General features: G+C 44.7%; 1 protein-coding gene across 2 annotated transcripts in view; it reads right to left on the reverse strand.

Moving 5' to 3' along the window:
• The window catches only part of LOC144141300 (papilin-like), a 52,024-nt gene that overhangs the window by 17,337 nt on the left and 8,121 nt on the right, over window positions 1–26,566 (reverse strand). For both annotated transcript variants that reach the window (XM_077672876.1, XM_077672875.1), the window contains exons 2-3: window positions 3,262–3,447; window positions 461–628 (exon numbers count right to left, since the gene is read on the reverse strand). In XM_077672876.1, coding sequence (XP_077529002.1) covers window positions 461–628; window positions 3,262–3,447 — 354 coding nt within the window. The remainder of the gene's footprint in view (window positions 1–460; window positions 629–3,261; window positions 3,448–26,566) is intronic.

Below are 26,566 nucleotides of genomic sequence, written 5' to 3' on the forward strand. Positions count from 1 at the left end.
ATAGAGCCAGCAGGGAAGCGGAGGAGTTCCCCCGTGGCGACGCTCTAGGAAACAACGGCGGAGCATATATTGCGCCTCCGCATGTTCGCTGATGCGCAATCCCTTTGTGAGACCAAGCAATTATACACGCCGTCACCCCGAAGACTGCAGCTCACCCTGCGCACTTATTTCGCTTTCGGGAGTATCGTAATTGTGAGCCAAATTTTTTAAACTGTTTTTTATGGTGCATCAAGTTTTTTTACATCGAACGAGATACACTTTTATATTATGCCTGGCCTTGTGCAGCATATTAATGCAGCATTTGTCCGAATCCACTACTCTAAAAATCTCAAATATTTCACTCATTCATCCATTTGCACATTGTTTTAACGCTTGCCCAAATCTTGGCTTTTCAGGGCAGAAAAACACCTTATCGAAGGCCTAGCACCTTTAACGTAACAAAATTCTGTTTTGTAATTACCTGCACGGCACGTGGAGACGCATTCCTCCCGTCTTTGAAAAGCATTCTCTCCGAATACACAATGATGGGACTTCTTGCAGTGATGAGAGTACGGGTCAAAGTACCACTGCTGTTTGACAGTGGTATTTTTACAGTGTCCTTCTTTCACAGGAAAGAGGCAAAACGAATCTGAAAAAAGAAGGTAAACACCAAGCCAGATTTGCCATGTAAGCGTCGTTCAGATGAAGCGGCAATCGTTGATGTGTTAGTGATACAATCACAAACTCAGAGATTTTCTTTATTTAACTACAAGCATATTAATTTTGTAAAAAAATATCTGCAATAAGGATCGATGAAAATTATGGTCACTGATGCATTTGTATTTCCACTTCAGCGTTTTAATAACACGCGGCACTTACAAGCCTTCACCAGAATAAATTAATGTAAAACAGCAACCGCTTTTCGTCAGCCTTATAACATCCCTTTATACAAAATTGCAAATACTCGTTTGTACTCTTTGTGTATTTAGCTTTCCTTCAGATATGATCAATCATAATTCTGTCGTTCATATTTTTGATGTGCAGCGCTCCTTACATTTACATTTCCGACTTACATTTGTTTCATCAAGGCTAAACTTAATGAGCAGTGTTTAGGTGTTATAGCGACATTCTTGCACATTCAAGCACAAATCTTTCCCTACGAGAAAAAATTACCATATAGACTTTAACTGCTATATGTACTTTCGAACCTTACTTGTTTTTTCCCGAACCCTTAAATTCAGTGAACCTTCATGTTACTAACAAATTTATTTATTTATTTTTTTTAATATATTTATTTACTCTCAAAGCACATGGGCATTACAGAGAGGAGGGGGGGGGGTCAAACACTCTACAGGCAATGCAGCAGGAGTTTGGTTACACATAAGAAACATATTTACATATTTGAAATATACACATCAACTAGTAATATAAACAATAACAGGAAAGGAAAAATCAGAAGGTTGATAAAACCTTCTCCACACTCGGGAACAACATAGCAGGATTTACACAAAATCGCGGAATTCACGGAAAAACAGCATGAGAAAGAAAGATAATTCAAATAATATGGCCACTAATAGCCACCTTGAAATTGACTGGATTAATTATTGAAGCAATGCAGGTGGGGAGGTGGTTCCAGTCAGAGCTGGTTTTAGGAATGAATGAGTTGAAATAATAGTTTGTCCGGCTGCTGGGTACGCCAACCTTGAACTGATGGTCATTTCTTGTCGAATGATAAGTGGGAGGAAAAAGCATCGAATCTTTGAGCGTTAAATTGCCGTGATAAATTTTATGAAAAAGACACAGTCGTGATATTTTCCTGCGAACAGACAGATCAACTAGGTTAAGGGTAGATTTCATGGAAGTGACGCTAGCCGTACGAAAATAGTTAGATAATATGAAGCGTGCGGAACGATTCTGGATAGCTTCGATATCCTGAAGTAACGAGTTGATATGCGGGTCCCAGATCGACTACGCATACTCGAGCTTTGGCCGAACTAAAGTTGAGGCTGCACGTTCAATTTTTATGGTGAATATGTTGGCACCTTTCTGCTACTGAGTGGCTTAATGTGCTTTCTAAACTTCCTTTATATAGTCGGTGCAGAACACGTCATTTTTTATAGTCTCTGATTTTTTTTTTGGGGGGGGGTTGTGCAATAGAGCGGAGGGATTCTAATTTTGCGTTGTTAGTACGGTCTGCGCTCGAACTAGATTCTAGTTTTACGTTGCACATAAAATACAGAAACTTTTCAAACACGCCATTGCTACAAGTCGTAGAAACGATAAAAAAAGCTTTTTAAGTAGTGTTATATACTCATACAGCATGTTTGTTCGCATACCTATGGTGTTCTGCTTTTAACTGTGTGAAGTGATTTTTCTTCCTTTCGCCTATTTTATTGGTAAGCATTACAGAACTAGCCAAACTGGAGGACGTTTCGCTCCTCTAAGATGCCGAAAAGAGGCTACCCTGCATTTACTACGATTTGGTTAAACTTTGAGACACGCCCTAACTAAACCCGCCCTTTTAAATCTTTACCGCTTCGTATGGACGTCTTCAGACTCACCAAAATTAGAGTCAAAGAAAATTGGCGTATTTATAATCACTGGTGATGATAATATGCACGCTGATAATGGAATGCCAAGCTCCAGCCATTTGTTGTTGTTTTTTTTTTAGTTTAGGGGCGCTTCTTGCAAACACTAGGTTAGGAGGAGATAAACCCTAGATCTGCACTACAAATTCGTAGCGCGCCTTATCATCTACTTCAATTTAAAGCCTCAATGACCTATAGTACTTCCAGATGCGGCTACAAACGACGCCCATCAGGAGTGATAAAAAACGTGTAAAGGCTGCCGTAAAATCAATTTTATGCGGCTTGAACAACCAGTATTGTACGCAATAAGGCTTTCATCAACACGCGAATATATTCAATGTCAGAAAAATTATTAATTCAGCCCAATTTCTATTATTGTTAGAGTGAGAATAGCCATTCTTTAGTCTTCACATAGCGTCGTACGATAAGGTTTTCCCTGATACCTACTCGTCGACTTAAGGGAACCAAATTTTTAACCGAGATGGAGAATTGACTGCTGCATCCCTTGCGGCGCTTTCGGAACCACCACTTCCTTTTCTAACACACTGTCGAAGACGAACGCTGTGCAAAGAAACGATATAGCACTGCTTTACCTATGTGGAGAATATTTCTCTAGCAAGAACAGGGCGCACTGGAAGGTGCGCTCTGTTTGGTCTTTGCAAAACCGAAAAAAAAGCATAAATCATATACACACAGCCAGGGCAAGCGTATTCGCATTCTTCCTTGGAAAGAAAATTATTGCGGTTTTCAGCGCAGGCGCCGGTCTTCACACAAGTTTTTGTGATGATGTCGAAGTGCCAACGCTGGCCAGAATGTGCCACTCGGCACGGCTGATAACCCAGGTTGGTGTAGCATTTTTGATGTGGGTTGCGCGGTCCCCCTGCAAAAAAGGTCATATACGTGAATACACATCGTGGTAAAGAGCCTACATGTGGTGCAAAGGCTGCGCCAATTACGCCGTGCGATTTATTTTCAGCAAAATGCTTCCACAGTGAGCACTCAATCGAGATCAGCATCATTTACCCGCAGCGGTGGACCAGCGGCTAGGGCGTTGTGCTGCTGATCCCACGCACACTGGTCGGTCTAGACTGCGGTGGCTGCTTTTGTGATGCAGGAGAAAGCGAGAAAGCCTGTATGTTGCGACTTCGGCGCACGTTAAAAATACCCGGGTGGTCAAAAAAAATCCGGAGCCCTCGACTACGGCTCGCCTCTTAGCAGAAGTGTTTAATCGGCGCGTTAAACGCCACAATCCATCTCAGTCAATCAATCAATCAATCAATCAATCAATCAATCAATCAATCAATCAATCAATCAATCAATCAATCAATCAATCAATCAATCAATCAATCAATCAATCAATCAATCAAACAATCAATCAACCAATCAATCAATCAATCGATCGATCAATCCACCAATGAATCAATTAAATTAATCAAATTAATGAATCAGTTCAGCATCATTTAAAAGGACCTTTTCCGCAGAGCTAACTGCCAACAAATCAAAGGACGCGTTTAAAAGAAGGCAGTAAACGCCGCTGTCCCTATCAACTGATGGCTTGTAAAGGAAGAGCCTAAACGTGTACGCGTAGATATCCGCACGCAGGGTAAAACATCTCGAAGGCAGTACTTAAGAATACAATAGAGCACAAGAGTACTAGAATACAACGATAAAAGAATACAATAACATAAATAACAATTCTCGTACAGCCTTGCGCACACACACACAAACCACACACACACACACACGCATATATATACATATATATATATATATATATATATATATATATATATATATATATATATATATATATATATATATATATATATATATATATATATATATATCAGGGTGTCGAACCGGAACCGAACCGAACCGAAAACCGGAACTGAACCGGTATTTTTTCCGGAACTGAACCCGAACCCGAACCGTTATTTTTTGAGCACGCTGAACCCGAACCGGAACTGAACCGGAAAAAGAAATAACGGTTACCGGTTCATGCCGAAACGGTTCGACCCTCTGTTGTTGATATTGCACAGTGAATGCAATTCAGGCCTTTTTTTCTTTCCCGTACCATCAACTTCGTACTTGCTCGCGCACTTTCCCCTCCAGACAATTGAACACTATCACGCTCTATGTAACAACAGGGGAAATGAATGAGCACCAATGTAGCAGTGGTCTGTTGCTGCTGGAGGCGCGAGCGTAGTGCAAGCTGACCAAACGAAATGTCATTCTCGGCAGCGTGCAGGGGATATAAAACGACTTTGCCCTTCCCTAGCTGCGACTTCATTGGAGCAATCAGGCTGCAGGAGTGCTCCACTGCGCAACAGCGAAAGCTCACACCCGATGTGTGCAAACTTTTTGCATTTCATAATTTGTTTAAAAGGTCCGACACTATTAATACTTGACAAGTGTGACCGCAGGAGCTGCTCAGTGGCTAAGCCGTTTGCTAAGCCGTTTGCCCAACTCGCTACATTGCTTTTACTGCTACTCGTTCCGGAGGGGAGTACTGCTGTGGACTAATTAAAGAGCGTCTACCCAAAAAGTCCCATCTCATGCTCCACGTGTCAAATTTCCCTTTCATTTTGTAACCACATTATCTGTTATAAGATTCCGCAATGTAGCACACGGAACGATGATAAGGGTTCAGGCGGTACGATGACATACTGATTGTAATGCACACTTTCGGTATCGCAAAAGGAATTGCAGTGGTCAGAGCAATAATGCAGTGACTGAGCGTTAACTAAAGCTTACTTTTAACAAAAGTGTGGCTAACACATTCGATAAGGTGACGGCTAACAAATTATTGGTGACCAAATATTCTAATTCATTGGTAGTATTTATGTGCCTGTTGTAGGATTTTTCTGTTTTGTTACAAATATAAAAAATGTGCGCCATTGGTATTAAGCGCTGGTATTTGAACGCGCCAGTACGCAGGACTAAATTTAAGGCTTCAAGGTTAGCGTGATGGGTGATTGCATAGCGACGATTGCGATTTCAACAAAAAAGGAAAGGGCAGAAAATATATCCCACCGTCATATCTCTTGGCGGTGGCTTTATGAATAGTCACTGGGACAACATAAAGTCTGAGTGAGAAAGAAGGTGGTAAATCGTCGCCACTTCATGTGTTTTTCTAATATCTCCAAATTGTTTAAAGTTTAAAGCTGTTTAAAGCTTTAAATTGTTTAAAGCTGCCCTTGGTGAGCAGCAGCATTTTGAATGTTAGTTTGTGTTTTGATTTGACGGTCGTTTTAAACTAGTAAATGTTTTTTTTCTAATTTCAGTGATAATTCAACTCATCGAACCGGTTCGCGAACCGGTTCAAGCTCCCGAACCGGTTCGCGAACCGGTTCGGTACGTGATTTTGTCGAACCGGAACTGAACCGGAACGAAATTATTTCACCCGAACCCGAACCGTAACCGAACCGGTATTTTTTTCGGTTCGACACCCTGATATATATGTATATATATATATATATATATAGACACTTTCATTACCAGAAAGGCTGTCTTCGGTTGCCGTGACAAATAGTAAAAAATGGGTATAGCTTCTAACAAAACTGTTTATTGGTCGACGTTTCGGTCGGATGCCGACCTTTACCAAGACTTGATAAAGGTCGATAAAGGTTGGCATCCGACTTAGACGTCGACAAATACACAGTTTTAAGTGCAATGCACTTCTTAAGCGACCCTGAACCTGCGTCCACCGGCGATGTCCGCGCACGTGGAGATGGGCGCGCGCAGCCTGGCCGCTGACATAGCACATACCCACGTGGGGGATTGGCCAGGAATCTCCTCGCCTTCCTTGGCAACGGGGGGAGATGGGCGCGCGCTGCCTGGCCGCTGACATGGCACATACCCACGTGGGGGATTGGCCAGGAATCGGGCGTGAGAAGGGCTAATGCACCCGCTTAAAGGAGTACTGACACGAAATTTCAAAGCTGAGATCCGCTCTAGCAATCAAGTACATCGACAACACAAATAGGTGTCTGTGCAGGGCACATACCCACGTGGGGGATTGGCCAGGAATCGGGCGTGAGAAGGGCTAATGCACCCGCTTAAAGGAGTACTGACACGAAATTTCAAAGCTGAGATCCGCTCTAGCAATCAAGTACAACGACAACACAAATAGGTGTCTGTGAATAAATGCATCTTTCTTTCTTTGTAGTTGTGTGTGTGTGTGTGATCTCTCTTTCGCGAACAATACCGAACCGCGCAAATTCAACTCGTGCATTCGCACTTTGACATTCTTCCCCTCGGGGAAATGCGGGGAATTTTTGTTAGAAGCTATACCCATTTTTTACTATATATATATATATATATATATATATATATATATATATATATATATATATATATATATATATTTATATATATATATATAATTAATTTCTGCAATTATGATACTTACAAAATGGTGTTCAACCTAGAGGCGCATTTCTAGAAATGGTAGCGACCTGCATTCGGTGCCAACATTTATAAGCATATTTGTATTCGTCATGGTCAGCATGTGTGTTTGTGTGTGTTTGTTGGGGGTTGGGGGGGGGGGGGTTGGTTGAAGAGGAATGAAAGCCGCACTTCGATAAAGGCCGCTTCTAACTCCTGAGATGCTATCGCGGCATTACGTAGATGCACTACTTTATGAGCTTCATCCCCCTCACCGACCTTAACATCTCCCCCCCCCCGTCCCCTCCACCTTTATTCTCATCAGCGGCTCTCCGAAACATACCTGCCACAGTGGGCTTGAGGCGGCTTTTACACTCCCTCCATTCAAGCATATGGTTCAAAAGCAAAAATATCATCCAACCTACAAACACCCCTTTACACACGGATGAACTCACGTCATGGCTTGGAACCTTCAACAATCTGCACATCACTTGTAACTCAAGCCGCTCCACCCCCTTGTTATCACCCATTCACCGCCCGCCGGCTCTATCTTATCTCGTTAGCTTCCTCGTAGCTTGGCTGCTTGTCGACCTCAGTAACAAGTTGAATTTCTCAACGACTGGAAGCAGAACGCCGAAAAGAGAACTCGGAGAAGCAGCCCAGCATCGAGCCTCACCTCAATCAGAAATACATGACTGGCATTACATTATCTTCTTGTAATCGAATGCTTCGACTTCAGCCCTTTTTACTTGCAATGGTGGTCATTGTGTGTTCTTTTTTGTACAGGTTTTAAAATGTACCAATCTAGCGCCATACGCCCTTCTTTGTTAACCGTATTTGTAATAACCAACAATATGTCATTAAACAAAATCAACCTAAGAAACGCTGCAATTACTACAACTACAAAGGACAAGGTCATCGGAACCAAACGTAAATGAATAAGCAGCTGTCACACGTAGCGGCTGACTATTACAGCAACAGGTGCAAAACAATACACGTGTTTCCTTCGTCTCCTTCCACGTCATTTGTATACATCTTCTAGGCAGAAATATTTAGCAAGGCGCATCCAACCTAAACAAAATGATGGGAACTGCAAGAAATATTGCCAACTAATTGAAGTTCCCACGTGTGTTCGCCAGTTCGTTGCCTCCTTTCTTTTCGTCCTAACTATTGATTCATCTTCCTCACCAAACCCATCCGCATCTGCACTCTTCGTGACTTGGTACTTTATTTTTTACTGACATTTCTACCCGACGGTAGTGGGGTCCAACGGAAAACATATTTTAATAGTGTAAGTAGCTAGTTCAGCTGGTACATTTAACTTCGTGGGACAATGACATCGCGGGAATCCGCCCTACTGCCGAAACACTATTCCTTCGATAGTCCTGTTTGCTTAGCATCCTTGTCTGTTCAAGTAGCATATGGTACACATGCTTTAGCCCGTTTATGTTCAAACAATAGTATCACAAGACCCGAAGCAGCAACTGTAAGTCATGAAAAGGTGTCTCTGAAGCAGAAAGAGTGCTTCTAACAAAATAATGCTTGGGTAAGACTGTACAACAAAAGTGAACGAGGCGACACATGTGTTCTTATTTTTTCACAGTTTCCATGAAGCAACCACCTGTCCACTTTAGGGGCACAAGAGTCACTGGGAATACAAAGTGCACCGCGACTGCAGGCTAAGTTACACTGCAGTCAAGGTGACCTTCCCATTGTCCGAACGGTGCCTTTTAAAATCAATACGAAACTTATAAATGACTTATGGAGCGAAGAATCCGGCATTGGCATGCGCGGCGTCTTTAAATTGAAATGGCCTCTATACACACGCGACACTGTAAGTTTCATAGCGAGGACTGAGCCTCACTAGACCACAAGAAAAGGACACGTATTTTGGCCTTCGGAGAAACAAAACACTTGGAGAGTGCGGTGGTAGCACCTTCCACAATTTTCCGTGCGGCCAACGTGAAACGACGCGCATGCGCCCCACTGGCCTCACCTGGCGTCGCAGCAATTACCTGAGAGGTAGGCCGCTCACGAAGGCAATCGGATCTCAGCAATATCACCCTAACAATTCCCATCTACCACCAACGTCGTAACTAGAAACTCCGCAATATTACACACATCAATGTAACTGCAAAACTCGCGAATATAGAGCGCAGAAAAATGCAAAGCATTCGTTGCATCGGAAAACACGAATTACCAACATATTTACTTAGGCGTGTTCGTTTTAGACCTTTCAATCTAGAACAACCTTTTCGTGAGGATTTTGCTTAACAAAGAACGGGTCAGTCTACAGTTACTTTTGAGCTGGGCGGATCAGCGTTTCGATATTTTCCTGCTTTCTGCGTTGTTTGCTTGCCCACGGGGTGAACAGAGCGATCGTTAACAAACAAAACGGTATCTGTGCTTCTTGTTTCGCGCCTCCCTGCAAACAATTCCCTCGATGTATCCCGTGTGACCTCCATTGATTCTGAGTACGCGACAATTCATCGAGCAACGTTTCCTCGAACCCCGATTCATCGAAGGCATGTTCAATTCATCTAAGCCGATTCCTCTAACCCCGTTTCGTCAAAGTGACGTCGGCCGTTTCATCAAATGCTGTTTGGAAGTTTCGGGAGCGATTCAATTGCTGCTAGAAAATTTTAATATTGTTCAATCAACCAGAAATGCATAAAGCGCCACATACTCCGTAGCATTAGTATTGCATAGAAAAACCGTGCCTTTTTCAACCAGAAGTCATTGTGACTGACCATTTCTGAGTCGAATGTCGGCAAGGAGCAACAGAAGGAACGCGCTTCGGGTGACGCGTCCTTTTGTATTATCTTTACAAAAGTTTGACTTCTATAACCCTCTATTCGGTTTTCTGAAACCCTGTTTCTACAAAGTGTTTGACAGCACAGATTGCCAGAAGGCACAGATTTTTCGTGCGCACTGCAAATTCATCAACCTAGCTACAGAAATGTACAAGTTTATTTTGCACGATAGAAATGAGCTGTATACGTAGCTACACTGTACAATGCCATAAAAGCGTACAAGAACGCACTCACTGTTTTAGATGGTTAGCAATCGCCCTCAAAAAGTCTTTTACCGGCACGTCGTTGGAGATGCGCTTGGGGGCCTCTTGTTTGACCAGTACAGCATTTATCTGCTTCAGCGGCTGCTGGCCTCGAAGAAGTGTTTCAAGCCAGTCGTCTAAGATTTTCCCCGCTATTTCATGCGGCAAAGAAACCCGCGTCAAAAGCTGGGGCGTGCGATTCAGACAACGTTAGATAGCCTGCTGTGCCAACTTTCTGTATATTTATTTTCTCCTGGCAGCCCATGTTAGGTGAGTACTGAATGGACCAGAACGTGGAGGAAATCAAGGTGACGCCCGTATCAGCAGTGCACAAGGAAGGTGGCGCGACTTTGCACGACGTAGTTCATTTTGAACACGAGCACCAGCTTCGGGGTGAACGGGGGGAACTCCTCCGCCTTCATTTAGTTTAACCATTGTGAGCCCACACATTTTTAGAAATTCGAGGAGTAACTCTGGTCAGTTTACGCACGCGTCGAGTTCTTTTGGGTGCACGAAGGGGGGGTGAAGGTGTGGGGAAGCTGAAGCGCAGAGGTGTCGGCCGCAGATGGAGAATTAGCGTCGCTTCGATAAAGTATTGCATCCTGCTCATTCGGGTGCACTTAGAAACAGTTTGAGGCAAATACATGCTCGAACACAGAAAAAAAACATAATTGACCAGACTTAGGTGAAATACCCATGGTGGAGTAAGTTTCTGGGAAAAAAATGCTGGTTTTTTTTTTCTTTCATAAGAACACATAACAGTCATCGCGACGGTTGCGGGGGGGACAACCATTTAATTTATTGTTATCCGAGCACGCTAAATGCGCTACTTCTATGTGCGTGACATAAATCGATAAAATGTCCTGGATGAAACGTCCTCTAACCAAACTGCGTTCTCTGAAACGGTGTTCAGCAAAACGGCTCTAATGAAGAAGTGTTTGTTGTAACGGTGTTCCATGAATTCTCTGCAACCCATTGGACCTACCATGTACCGGGCGTGTGCTTCCAGTTCGGTATTTTTCGGTTCGGGCGTGCGCTTCCGATACGGTAATTTGCTGTTTCGTCTAAACCTTACCACACTCTAAACTGCGCAATCACATTACGGTCAACGTCATTATTGTGCGAACAGGAACGATTTGCATCAAGCCAGCAGAAACTTTTTCTCCCCAAATGTCCTGGATGAAATGTCCTCTAACCAAACTGCGTTCTCTGAAACGGTGTTCAGCAAAACGGCTCTAATGAAGAGGTATTTCTTGTAACGGTGTTCCATGAATTCTCTGCAACCCATTGGCCCTACCATGTACCGGGCGTATGCTTCCAGTTCGGTATTTTTCGGTTCGGGCGTGCGCTTCCGATACGGTAATTTGCTGTTTCGTCTAAACCTTACCACACTCTAAACTGCGCAATCACATTACGGTCAACGTCATTATTGTGCGAACAGGAACGATTTGCATCAAGCCAGCAGAAACTTTTTCTCCCCAAATGTCCTGGATGAAACGTCCTCTAACCAAACTGCGTTCTCTGAAACGCTGTTCAGCAAAACGGCTCTAATGAAGAGGTATTTGTTGTAACGGTGTTCCATGAATTCTCTGCAACCCATTGGCCCTACCATGTACCGGGCGTGTGCTTCCAGTTCGGTATTTTTCGGTTTGGGCGTGCGCTTCCAATACGGTAATTTGCTGTTTCGTCTAAACCTTACCATACTCTAAACTGCGCAATCACATTACGGTCAACATCATTATTGTGCGAACAGGAACGATTTGCATCAAGCCAGCAGAAACTTTTTCTCTCCAAATGTTCTAGATGAAACGTCCTCTAACCAAACTGCGTTCTCTGAAACGGTGTTCCGCAAAACGGCTCTAATGAAGAGGTGTTTGTTGTAACGGTGTTCCATGAATTCTCTGCAACCCATTGGCCCTACCATGTACCGGGCGTGTGCTTCCAGTTCGGTATTTTTTGGTTCGGGCGTGCGCTTCCGATACGGTAATTTGCTGTTTCGTCTAAACCTTACCATACTCTAAACTGCGCAATCACATTACGGTCAACGTCATTATTGTGCGAACAGGAACGATTTGCATCAAGCCAGCAGAAACTTTTTCTCCCCAAATGTCCTGGATGAAACGTCCTCTAACCAAACTGCGTTCTCTGAAACGGTGTTCACCAAACGGCTCTAATGAAGAGGTGTTTGTTGTAACGGCGTTCCATGAATTCTCTGCAACCCATTGGCCCTACCATGTACCGGGCGTGTGCTTCCAGTTTGGTATTTTTCGGTTCGGGCGTGCGCTTCCGATACAGTAATTTGCTGTTTCGTCTAAACCTTACCATACTCTAAACTGTGCAATCACATTACGGTCAACGTCATTATGGTGCGAACAGGAACGATTTCCATCAAGCCAGCAGAAACTTTTAAAGACGATAGTCTTTCTTGGGCTCCTTAAACCCAGAAATTTTGGTCTGTCTGTATGTCTGTCTGTCCGACTGTCTGTCTGTGACTCGATTCAGCCACCCGGCCAAAGCACAAGAATGCCTGCGCAATAGTCTTATATAGTCACAGCTAAATCTACCCGTCTTGGTCCGGTGTAATGTTGATACTTGTCAACATTGTTGAAGAAGAACAAGACATTACGCAAATATGAGACAACAAATAAATACAGAAGTGATATTTGCAGTGTTCCTTTATAAAAATTCAAACATGCGTGACTTTTGCGAAATTAAATACTTCATCAACTGCAGAAAAAGAATACACTCCGCCGTCGCCTGCTGTCGCCAGCGCCACTATAGCTTCTGGCGCCATTTTAAGAAATCAACCGGAAACAGTTACGCAAGGTTCCACTAGATAGTTTCCACGTTCTGCTTGCAACGCACGTGGAGTAGGGAAACGCGGTTCTATAAACGTTGAAGTAGGGTGCCTCGATTAACGCGCATCTTCGCCGTACGGCAGCGTTCGCATCGACACACCCGGTTTGGAGCAGTGGAACGCGGGAAATTTAAAATGATTTAAGCAAACCTTTGATGTCTTTACCTTGGGAGGAGCGCGACGCAAGAGGAACAACATGAGAGATGAGCGGTAAAGCGAAGGGAGGCATTTACTTGGCAAAAGTCGATAAAGACTATCGTCTTTTGACGACATTTGCAACGAAAGAAGCAGATACGCGGCCAATTATTTTCTCCTTTGGATGAAACGTCCTCTAACCAAACTGCGTTCTCTGAAACGCTGTTCAGCAAAACGGCTCAAATGAAGAGGTGTTTGTTGTAACAGTGTTCCATGAATTCTCTGCAACCCATTGGCCCTACCATGTACCGGGCGTGTGCTTCCAGTTCGGTATTTTTCGGTACGGGCGTGCGCTTCCGATACGGTAATTTGCTGTTTCGTCTAAACCTTACCATACTCTAAACTGCGCAATCACATTACGGTCAACGTCATTATTGCGCGAACAGGAACGATTTGCATCAAGCCAGCAGAAACTTTTTCTCCCCAAATGTCCTGGATGAAACGTCCTCTAACCAAACTGCGTTCTCTGAAACGGTGTTCAGCAAAACGGCTCTAATGAAGAGGTGTTTGTTGTAACGGTGTTCCATGAATTCTCTGCAACCCATTGGCCCTACCATGTACCGGGCGTGTGCTTCCAGTTCGGTATTTTTCGGTTCGGGCGTGCGCTTCCGATACGGTAATTTGCTGTTTCGTCTAAACCTTAGCATACTCTAAACTGCGCAATCACATTACGGTCAACGTCATTATTGTGCGAACAGGAACGATTTGCATCAAGCCAGCAGAAACTTTTTCTCCCCAAATGTCCTGGATGAAACGTCCTCTAACCAAACTGCGTTCTCTGAAACGCTGTTCAGCAAAACGGCTCTAATGAAGAGGTGTTTGTTGTAACGGTGTTCCATGAATTCTCTGCAACCCATTGGCCCTACCATGTACCAGGCGTGTGCTTCCAGTTCGGTATTTTTCGGTTCGGGCGTGCGCTTCCGATACGGTAATTTGCTGTTTCGTCTAAACCTTAGCATACTCTAAACTGCGCAATCACATTACGGTCAACGTCATTATTGTGCGAACAGGAACGATTTGCATCAAGCCAGCAGAAACTTTTTCTCCCCAAATGTCCTGGATGAAACGTCCTCTAACCAAACTGCGTTCTCTGAAACGGTGTTCAGCAAAACGGCTCTAATGAAGAGGTGTTTGTTGTAACGGTGTTCCATGAATTCTCTGCAACCCATTGGCCCTACCATGTACCGGGCGTGTGCTTCCAGTTCGGTATTTTTCGGTTCGGGCGTGCGCTTCCGATACGGTAATTTGCTGTTTCGTCTAAACCTTAGCATACTCTAAACTGCGCAATCACATTACGGTCAACGTCATTATTGTGCGAACAGGAACGATTTGCATCAAGCCAGCAGAAACTTTTTCTCCCCAAATGTCCTGGATGAAACGTCCTCTAACCAAACTGCGTTCTCTGAAACGCTGTTCAGCAAAACGGCTCTAATGAAGAGGTGTTTGTTGTAACGGTGTTCCATGAATTCTCTGCAACCCATTGGCCCTACCATGTACCGGGCGTGTGCTTCCAGTTCGGTATTTTTCGGTTCGGGCGTGCGCTTCCGATACGGTAATTTGCTGTTTCGTCTAAACCTTACCATACTCTAAACTGCGCAATCACATTACGGTCAACGTCATTATTGCGCGAACAGGAACGATTTGCATCAAGCCAGCAGAAACTTTTTCTCCCCAAACTTCACTGAGAATTAGCGAAAATATCAACCTGCGATTGCAAATTAGGCGCAACTCGTGTTTTTCGTGCCCGGTATCAACACAAAAGATGGACCGCGCCCTCAACATCCCAGGAAGATCTAATAACGCACTGGTGTTTATATTGAGTGAGATAGGTATTGCATTCAAACCGTTGAAGATGTATTACAGGAATTATGATTTTGTCCCGTAAGCTCGTAACAGCTTGTTTAGACCACATCAACGTACGTGCAAACCCGCGTGCTATAATTGAAATTGAACTTGCGGACCATTATTTTGTTGCGTGCTCTTTCTTCCCAAAGTCTTCCCCGTGTGCACAGCCGACAGCAAAACAACTATTTCAGTCGTTGATCCAAGGGCACTTGATAGGCAAATCGCCCACTACGAGTGACACAACTTTGCATGTACTATGGCGGTCACACTTACGGTCATGGAGGAAAGAATACCCAGGGGAGGCCCCTAGCATCCCAATGCATTGCAAAAGGTGTGCAAGAAAGAAGTAACGTCATTTCTAATGAGCCCTTAGACAGTGTGGCCTAGTTTTTGTATGGCTGCGGCAGCTAAATTTAGGAAAACGGACATTTTTGCGGTGCTTTAACTGTGGCTGCCTTGTTACGCTGGCAACACAGCGCAGTCGCTGTGTTGCCGGCGTAGCGAGGCACCTATAGCTGATTTCACAGTGTTTCTTCTACTGCCACTATCTTTGTGGCCTAATGTTCCTTCGAAGGCAACATACGATGGTTAATAATTGGCGTCGTCGGTGAGCATAGTTGCCGTTCTCTTGCGGCGATATCTCGTAGATTCCGCGAAGTGGTTTTCCATTCTTGTCGTTCTGCCGGTGAGAAAATGCCTTTTCTCAGCTTTACCAACTTTTAGAAACCCGGCAACTCGGCACGCAACAGTGAGGCGTCTTGCAAACCACTGCGGCAACTTATTGACCTAAAGTGAAATTCATCGCAGCTGAGACGTGGCGCACACAGACCGCCGTGCTGTACGTACTCAAACACTGCTCGCCTCATTCGTAAAGCAACAAAACAAGCTTTGGGTCACCCGATGAGCACGTCTACGGCCAAACTGCTTAGCACGGGGCTCCACAATACCATACAGGAGCTCATCGAAGGACACCTTTCCAGTCAACGCGTTCGACTTGCCCAAACCAAAGCAGGCCGCGCGGTCCATCGAAATATTCAAGGGTTATGCCCTGACCAGACGCACCTGGTCACCGTCCCCGACACTTGGCGCCAGTCCGTTTTGTGCGCTCCATTCCCAGAAATATGCACCCGGACCTCCACCATGGTCGTAGAGAAGCCCGTAGCAAAGCCCACGAAAACCTTTACAGCAGCCGATCCGACTTAATCTACACAGATGCCGGCAGTTGCCCAGATAACCAAACTATGGTGGCAGTGGTAACATCTAAGAACGCCCTCATAACCACCGCTTCAATTAGAACAACTTCCTCCCTGGACGCTGAAGAATTAGCTATTGCGCTCGCCCTTACCCAAACCACCTCCAACATTATATTGACGGACTCGCAAGCCGCCTGCCGCAGGCTCTTGTCGGGAAGGGTGGCCCCCGCCACATGCCGACTTCTGGAAGAACATCCGCCTGCCCATCGGGTGGACATTGTGTGGACCCCCGCCCACTCTGCACTGACGGGCAAAAATTTTGCTCATCAGCAGGCTCGAGACCTCACTCACCGAGCCGCTGAGACCGGGGCTCTTTCCGCACCTCTCCTCACCTACCAAGAAATCACCCAATACTACAGAACCACGAGGCAGACATTCCCCAGTCCTCACACATCTTTGAACAAAAGTCAAGAAACCACACTCAGGCAAATTCAAGGAGGTACTTTTCCCCACCCCATCCGTATGCATTTACTCTTTCCTACACAGAACTCTGATAAGTGTAAATTATGCCACGAACCAGGAACTCTGACACACATATTATTCGACTGCACAAAAAACTCGGATCTTCCGCCCCTGAACACGTCCCCTTCCCCTGAGCAGTGGGAGGTACTGCTGTCCAGCTGTCGACCTAAGGACCAGCTCCTGCTTGTGACCAGGACTACGGCAGCCTGGACAGCACATGGGCTCCTGGACTGAGGAACCACTCTCGCATTATTGCGTAATAAAGTTGTACCTATCTCTCGCTCCCGTCGTCGGCTATCGCTTTCGCGAGCCGCCCGTCCTGCTAAGCGGTTATGGACAAGGAAACAGCAGAGGACAATGGCAAAAGGCCTGGGCTCAGTGCGCTTATTGACATGGTGGGTGCGGCTTCACAAACGTGGCGTTAGGGCTTCCCCTAACCTTTTCTTACGTGTCTCCACCCCGTACGGCAAACGCGTGAATCGGGGCGCCCTATTTTATCTATGCTTAAGGTGAACACGGGACCACGTGGTGTGAGCTACCACTACATAGTGCATACTGACGGCCCCTCGCGGAAACAGCGCGCATGCGCGTTGGGGGGGTGGGTGGGAAGGTTGGGCAAGGAGAATAGATCTCGTCGCGCGCATCGCGTCGTCAGGAGGCCGGGCGTCGTGTGCTACCTGCGACCTCCCGGCGCTAACGAAGCAGTCGACATTGCCAGTGGCCGCCGTGAACGGCCAAAAAATAAATACTGCGGAGCTGAAAAAAGGATCACAGATTTCTTTTACGCGCCGACAAGACGGTGCATGTAGGAACGCAAGAACGAATCGCGGTCTTTTCCCATTGCACCCGTGAAGATCCCTAGTACAGGCCGTCACCGCGAGCTGTCGAACGTTTTCGACTCTCGAAAGGCCTGACGATGCGCGACCACCCCACGCAGTCTTCAGCGGGCATCGCAATCTACAGAACTTTCATCTCGGTGGGCCTAAATAAGAGTGAATCTCTCCTGGTTATGGACCTCCTTTGTAACCAAACAAGCGAGTCTCGGCCTTACGATGCTTAGGCTCCTTAAGATTTTTTTATCTTCGTGCGTTTTGTGCAAGGTTATCAACAAAAGTAGCTTCTAGTTTGCTTCTTAATTTGTGTATTTTCTGTCATCTGCTAGCTATGTATAGCTGCATAACTAGCTTTACTGCCGGTTCTTGAGCGGCTTTGCTAAACTGGAGAAGCTAGATAACCCGCAATATGAAGTTGTGCAGTGAAACCCCCCCTCCCGGGAGCATAACGGGGAAGCTAGCTTCTCTATTTCAAACAATGTTTATTTAACGGCCCAGCACAGAACACCAACACCTCCTGTGGTTCTGCCCGCTGTACTCGGCTCCCAGAGATCGGGCCCTGGCCTCACTCCCGAGTGAGATAAGGCCGAACTCCCTTCAGAGCTGGGCTGCACCACCCCCGTGTACAACTGCAGCGGTCGCCAACGAAGTTTGGCGGTCGCTAAACGAGTTTATGGACGATGCAGAAGCTCCTGCCACCGGTTCCCGGCTCGGACACACTGCCAGAACCACAGCCCGTCACGACCGAAGCCAGTGAGCAAACGACGAAACGTTTACCTTTTTTTTTCTCTCTTTTTTTTTCTTTCACAGCAGCCTTAAATTGGCTTCAAAATGTGAAATAAACGTGTTCAACAACAACAACAACCGACGACGTGGTAGTGTTCCGTTCTTGGTCTTCTAGTAAAACACACACGCAACTTCCTCGTCTGGGTGGCAGTTACAGTAATATACGTTGTGGAGTGAAGCCAACCAGAACGCTTTCCGCTCTCACCCGCAAAATGCGTTGAGAGGGGCGGCATGGCAGCTGAGAACAAATCTTGAGTTTTCCGCTTAGCCTCAGGACTAAATATTTGTGTACTGTTTATATACTCCCGGGGAGAGTAGTAGCGCTCGATAATAACGCAACAGACGTATTGCGGCAGGCGATATCCCGTAAGTGGTGTGGTACCAACATTCGGCCCACGTACACGGCGGCGCGTCTTCAGCGGGAAAAATAAAACAAATGCCGGGTGTCCATTTCAGAACTCTGGTTAGGGCACAACAGCAGCAAATCGTGGGCCCGGTCGTCACTCCATGCGTGAGCTACAGAAACTATTTGGGCAAATCAAAATGCCCTTAAACCAGCGACGCCGGCTGTAGGGATGCTTTATTTGCTCCCAATAGGACCTTCGAGAAGCTGCGCTGTAGTTTCTTCAGCCAGGTTGGTTAAAGTAATTGCTACCCCTCTGCGGCTGCGACTTCTCTCTCAGCCCGCAGTGACGGCTCGTGCTAGCGATCTTCACTGCTGCAGAATGACGGTGCGCGTTGTAGGAAAAGACCGCGGTTCATTCCTGCTTCCCTGCATCAACCGTTTTGTCTGCGCGTAAAAGAAATCTATGACCTTTTTTTCACGCCACATCATTTCTTTTCTGCGTCCATAGCAGCCACTGGCAACGTGAACCGCTTCGTGAGCGGTTCTTGTTCTTCTTTCGCCTCTGCGTGCGCGGGACACGCAACCCGCATGCGCGCTGTTTCCGCAAGGCGCCGGTAGGATGCCCCAGCAGTTGCTCGCGCCACGTTCTTCCGTGTTCACCGAAGTTTGACCACCACAATACCATATCTCCCTGTAACATGCACGAAACGTTTTGAATCTTACTCGATGAATTGAAGAAACCTGCAACACGAATATCTGAGCTCAGGCAAAGACACAATGACACAAAATGGATGGCAAAAGAAATCCTTGTCGCCATTAAATAAAAAAATATGCTTTGGGCTCGAGCAAAACGTGCCCCACAAAATGCAATGCTCAGGACAAGTTTTCAACAAAGTCAAAATACGATAACTCTAATAGTACGTCTAGCTAAACGCAACCGCAGGCAGAATAAGTTTGAACAGGGCGCTTTGATTCTAGGAAAGCTTGGTCCTTAACGGCACGAGAGGCTCAATGTACAGTCTAGCAAGGACGAGCACTTTTTTGACATTTTTGTGGTGAAGGACCCAGTATTACCAATGGTTTCAACAGAGTTTTGTTCGCGGGTCACAGGTGCTGCCCGGGAAATCCCCGGCATTTGTATGTTGCAGAAAAGCGTTGCCGATTCGGCTTATCCGGCACCGCTCAGTAAAGGTGACCACAGGCCAATTTTATATACGCTGAAGACCAACACGTCGCCTGGACATGATGTTATTTCGATAAAAGTGCTTCGTAGAAATTTTGACCACATTAAAGCTGTTCTTCTTTCGCCTCTAAACCATATCATTGCGAGCGGCGTCATCCCCTTACACTTGAAGAGGGCAATACTTTTTTCTTTGTTTGGTCAAGTTATCGAAATAAAATTAAAAACTACCGACCTGTCTTTGTTCTCGCTTGTATAGGACAGATATTGCAGAAACACATTTTAAAGGAGTACTGACACAAAATTTCAAAGCTAAGCTATCTATGCAAAAAGCTTTATTTTGGTTGATTGATTGATTGAAGGGTTTAACGCGCCGACGCAACACAGGCGATGAGGCGCGCCGTAGTGGAGGGCTCCGAATTAATTTTGACCACCTGGGGATCTTTAACGTGTGCCGAAATCTCGAACACGCGGACGTTTTTGCTTTTCGCCTCCATCCGAAAAGCGGCCGCTGCGGCCAGGAATCGAACCTGCGACCTCGTGCTCAGCAGCGCAACGCCATAGCCACTGAGCCCCCACGGCGGGTAAAAAGCTTTATTTTTTATATAAAGACAATCGCTCGGAAATTTAAACCATAACTGTTCAGCAGAAACATATTTCAAATCAATTTTAATCCTTGTGCGCATGACAAAGCTCATCTGCGTTATCGAGCGAGCTCATGGTGTCATCTGCGCTTCGACCCAAATGGCCGACGTCAGGGCTCCCTTGAACTATCGAGGTGGCCGCAGTACTGTTGGCGCGCTCTTTTCCGTCTCGTGCTCACGTCACAGTTTTTGGGACTGACGTCGCGTGCGCCTGCGAACAGTCGGGCAGGCAGGGCGCAGGCGCGCGCGTGCCAGAGCGGAATCGGCTGGGGTGCGACGAGAACAGTGACGTCAAATAGGCCTTTCCGTCATGGCAGCTGTCTGGGTGTCCGCTTGAGCGAAACCGAAACTGACCCGAGTACACGGAGCTGTAAGCAATTATGTATGCTGCGCTGGACAATCTATTGCACAATGCTATGGTTTGTGGGCTCTTAGGCACGTATAGTCTCGAAAAAAACGTAACACAAAAATGTTGTGCCAGTGCTGCTTTAAATGTTATGACGGTTTATTTGGACTTGTGATAATTTCTCCCCATTTCAGCATGGGTTTACGTGAGGCCGAGTTACTAAAACTTTGCTCAAGGATTTTTTTATTTATCAAACTATACTTTGGATCGTAACAATATTGCATCTGGACTATTTCTTGATGTCAGTAAACCGTTGACCGCGTGTGCCGTACCTGCCTGCTAACGAAATTACTAAGACTTGGATTTCGGGGCCACTTTCTAGCTCTTTATTTGAAAACTTCTTGCTTGACAGAACTCTCGTTATTTGTATTTGTAATTTTCAGGTAATGTTTCTTTTATAAGGACAGGTTTGCCTAAGGGGACTTTACTTAGCCCACTGAAGTTCAACTTGTTTGTTAACGACCTCGCCTCTGCTGCATCCTCTTCAATATTTCAATACGCCGATGGCACCCTTCTTGTTTCTTTTTCTTCTTATAATTCTTCAAGTCAGTTCAAGTCACTTCAAGTTCCCGCAGTGGAAACTACAAATTGGTTTACTGCCAATTCCATTGATGTGAATACAAAATTACACAGTTAATTTTCTTTCGTAATCCATTGAAAAAAACTTGCTTTAATGCAATCTTTGTTTGTACACTCAACTGCCTGTCTTCTTGTTCTTGTATTCCTGTAAATTATGTTTTAGCAGTCAAGTATTTAGGTTTGTATTTGGATAGAGACATTTCTTGGAATTCCCACCTAGGTTATGCGTGTAAAAAATTCCTGCTGTATCATCTTTGTTGTATAAATTAAGAATATTTATTCCGTTTTTGCTGCAAAAAGTCATTGTACATTCCCTTTGTTATGGTGTCGTTAGGTACGGTATTAAGGCATATGGCCACTGAGCTTTACGTTGGGTTCATGAGGTAATTCCGTTTTGTGTTTTTTGCGGCGTATACGACTTGTGTATCATCAAAGATGACAATGTGTTAAAAACGTTGACGTTGCCCAATTTTTCCTGGCTCCTAAACAAAACTGTTATCTTAAAACACTTTTGAATGAAAAAGTTTAAAACCTTTTACACTCCTTCCCGGTCCCTGAGACAGAAGCGAAAGCTACGCTACGCAATTCCTTCCTGTTCCGCAAGGGGCAGGAAAAGAACACGCTGTTATTTTGTGCCAGCTATACCTAAAACTTTGCCTCCCGACTTTCTCCCGTATGGTTCTAAACAAAAACTGAAAAAGGCGCTAAGGCGCATGCGTTACAGATCTGCACGCATTTCGTGAATGCCGGATGGCTATTTCTTCTTGGTTGATACTATGTCGTAGTATGTTTTATTAGAATTCACAAAGCCGCTTGTCGCCTGCCAGGTCCTTCCAGGCAAGCCCGATGCGGCTTAGGGGTAGTAGTAAAGGTAGTAGTAGTAGTAGTAGAGGTAGAAGTAGTAGAGGTAGGAGTAGTAGTAGTAGTAGTAGTAGTAGTAGCGGTAGTAGAAGTAGTAGTAGTAGTAGTAGAGGTAGAAGTAGTAGAGGTAGGAGTAGTAGTAGTAGTAGTAGTAGTAGCGGTAGTAGAAGTAGTAGTAGTAGTAGTAGTAGTAAAAGTAGTAGTAGTAGCAGTACAGGTGGTAGTAGTAGTAGTAGTAGTGGTAGTAGAGGTAGTAGTAATGGTAGAGGTAGTAGCAGTAGTAGTGAGGTCGCCAAATGAGGTCGCTAAAGAGCTAAACTTTTTACTTTAAAAGAAAAAATAACAAAGAGTGGTGGAAGAGGCACATTTGAAGAGATGATTCGCAAAATAAGGAAAGGAAGCAGGCGAATCCAAGTAAATAAAGCGGATAAATATAACTTCCCAACACGACTTGATGTGTTTCATTACAGTTATCTGTGGATCTCGAAGGTAGGTAGCCAACGTCGGCGGGAGGGCTGTTTTCAGCATACGTAGTTTGTCCAATTATTGTCGGTGGGAAGCTTAACTCGCAGTTGCATCATTCACTAGGCTACGATGTTTACTAGCCGGCTTATTAGCACAGATACAAAAAAATGTAACCCACACAATGCGAAAAAAAGCACTCTCGAACATCTGTAACTGTTTTACACGTGACACGTGAAATAAAAATAAGCCTTCGGAAAAAGTAAGACCTTGTCTGGGACGTTAATTTGCCAGAAAGCTTGTTATTTTCTGCTTTTTATACAAAATGAATCATACAAATGCAGTGGATTTTCACTGGAATACTGAAACGGCAGTGTAATTCATTGGAGAAGCGGGTAGCTGTAACGACAGTATGTAATACTATCGTATATTCCCTCTGAGGGCACTCGTAATTACGCAGGATGTTCAGGAAAATCGTTGAACTCCATTTAAAGTCTCCAGAAAATTATATTGGACCTAATTATCAAATTCGTGGGCTGACTTGGGCATCGTAAATGTGTCTGATTTATAGCCAACAGGGGACCTTTTCACCGATTTAGTGGTTTTTCTCCTACAAAAACTTCAGAATAGCACTCAAATACTGGTCGGCGTTTCGCTAAATTCCCAGTTCACGTTAAACAAGATAGCATTCGAAGGAAATTTAGAATTACAAACATGGGCTACTCGGACCTACAGTGAAGCATTAGTGCGAGATCCTTTGATATAAATTACCTAGGGCGTGCAACAAATAAAAACACGAAGTGGACCGCCTGGAATCAACGCTTCCCTTGTCTTTCTCGGATAAATATGGTAGATATTGTCACCGTCATTTTCCACGTATATTATCTTCTCCGAATCGCTTCCAAGGAACTGGAACAGCAAGCATACTGGGTAACAAACGTAAAACTTGGAAAAACACGATCGCGTACAGATTTCCGCGGAGCGTCCTAGCTAAGGTAGTTGCCTTTAAAACTTGTGAAAAACGCAAATCGCTTGACTCGAAAATGTTTGCACATTCCGGAGCAATCCGGTTGTAAAAGCAAATACACGAAAAATGGTGCACGTCTGAAGAATGTGCACGTGGGGGGCGGGCGTTCCTTAAAAGCGTCGTCTGTTTTCACTCCGGGAGCAACCGAAGCAGCAGCTCCTCTACCCGGAACTCGACGGCGCATTTTTGCCGTAATTTATTGGCCCGTTGAGCGTCTCTCCAGCCTCGGGTGCCAAGAGAGAAGAGAGCGTAACGTCCCGGAGCCAAAATAACTGACCCGACCGCTGGGGCGTGCGATGACTATCAATACGTAGATATCGCTCGCTCCTGGCTCTGTGCCTCCGTTTCGCGGCATTGCGACACGACTGTTGTAAACGGCGTATCCGCCCGCACACACTCGCCGCTTCTGAGACGCGGTTTCAGGGTGCGTAAAATTCTCGTCTGAGTGTAACGCACTCACGCGTGACGTAGCTTTTCCCGGGTTTTTCAAGTATCCTTCCCCGTAGCGGAACGTTCATGCCTATCTCTGCTCCATTTTCACCGTGCTTGCGCAACGTAGCGAACATAGGACGTGGTACTTGTCGCGCTATAAATGAAAAGCCACGTCAGATAGAGGTGAACGTTCTTGCGCTATTACTCTGAAGTTTCGTAAGCGTCAGCAGGTTTTGTGGGAGCAGAATATTGTTTAGCTTGGTAATTGGTTACAGACCATTGCGCAATGTAGATGTAGTTCACGTGTCCCTGTCACACGCGTGGGATACATAATATGAGGCAAATCAACGCACCAAAAATAATATGGGGTCCTTTATAAGTTTTTCACATACAACCGCCCACTTCGTCAAGCAAAAAATCAGATTGATTGATTGATTGATCGGTAGATTGATTAATTGATTTACTGGTTGATCCTTTGATTGGTTGATTCGTGGATTGTTTGATTGGATGATTCGTGGATTGATTGATTGGTTGGTTGGATGATTGATTGATTGATTGATTGATTGATTGATTGATTGATTGATTGATTGATTGATTGATTGATTGATTGATTGATTGATTGATTGATTGATTGATTGATTGATTGAAGGGTTTATTGCGCCGACGCAACGCAGGGGATGAGGCACGCTGTAGCGGAGGGCTCCGGATTAATTTTGACCACCTGGGGATCTTAAACATGCGCCGAAATCTCGTACACACGGGCGTTTTTGCCTTTCGCCTCATCAGAAAAGCGGCCGCCGCACCCGACAATCGAACCCGTGTCCTCGTGCTCCGCAGCACAACGTCTTAGCCACTGAGCCACCGCGGCGGGTCCGCGAAAAATCTGTTTAAAATGCCGGCGTAAAGCTTCTGATAGCTTCAGAGCGGAAGTGTTTTCTAACTCTTCTAGTTCGGTTGTGAATAAGATAACTATAACGACAACTGAAAGTCTTATAATCTCCATTTATATTTTTCTTTTCAGGTTTTAAGGAATACTCGTTGTTTCGGAAAATTCTTTCGCGCTGTGTTTAATCTCATCAGTTAAACGATATGACGCGAACGCGAAGCAGACATTGTCCACATTAACGTTTGGGTAGCTGAGCGTAGGTATGCAAACACTCAAGTTTCTCGCTGAAACAGAGTCGACCGAGTGGCGATAAATGTCCCATTTTCACAACAGGGTGCTCTAAAAGCTATTCATAGAAGTTGTAAGCAATACTTAGAAGCATTGACAGCAGAGTTACGCTGTGTTTAGGCGGAGCTTTTCTAAGCATCACCACATAGCTGTGTATTGGCACAATTTAAAGCTGAAGCCTTAAGGCTACCTCCTACGCTCACGTAGAAACGACGGTAGGAGAGGTCCTAAACGCGAGCCAGACAAGGGTATTCAAACAAACTGTATGGGTGCTGACACAAAACAGCGGCTAAGACAAGCGCGAGAAACGAGCGTACAACAAAGGCGTTGTCGTTCAACTGTAAAGCGTTTTGCGGGCATTCAGGAATTTGTTTTGAATGTCGGAGCAAGCCTTGTTTTATATTTGATAGGTGGTACCAGACGTAGCTCCTCTGCATTGTCTTTTTCCTGCTGGGTGCCATTAGCATGGGATGCGTATTTCGTAATTGCTCGCAAAAAAATTTGGTTCGTATTCAAAGCCAGTGTTCTCTGCTCTTTTCTCCTCCATTATCTCAGCCTTCTTTTATGTTCCCGTGATTAACCAACTCTCCAAGGCTTCTTTCCAAAACTGTATTGCAAATTTCATCAAGTGATCACGCATTTATTTATTTATTTATTTATTTATTTATTTATTTATTTATTTATTTATTTATTTATTTATTTATTTATTTATTTATTTATTTATTTATTTATTTATTTTTATTTTTATTGACCTATTTATTTATTTATTTGTAAATACTGCAGTCTCTCCCGAGATGTTTTGCAGGACGGGTATAGGTAAATAAATACAACTACATACAAAACAAGGCAACAAACAATAGAACATAACATACACAACAACATGATCATTTCAAGGCCAGTAATTTATTTTTACCGATTAATATCTTAATATAGTAGACAAACGTAATAGCAGCAAAAGGATACAACTGTTTTCGGAGGTATAGGCACCTGGATAATTGGTGTTAGGTTTAGCCAACAACAAAGTGATTTTTAACGTTGAAATACTTCCGTTACTGGGATTTATTTTTCAAAGAAGAAGAAACGTGAAGTTTCTTTTAATGAAAATAAGGTGAAAACATTGCGAGTTTCATCTGAGGATAAAGCACAGAATGGAACTGCTGATGCTAATATTATGGAAAACGGATTGCTTGACATAAGTAGGAAAGCTTTTGTACGC

The sequence above is a fragment of the Haemaphysalis longicornis genome, unplaced genomic scaffold (assembly GCF_048455015.1).
Source record: "Haemaphysalis longicornis isolate Haplotype H1 unplaced genomic scaffold, Haemaphysalis longicornis Haplotype H1 scaffold_6, whole genome shotgun sequence".
Lineage (NCBI taxonomy): Eukaryota > Metazoa > Arthropoda > Arachnida > Ixodida > Ixodidae > Haemaphysalis > Haemaphysalis longicornis.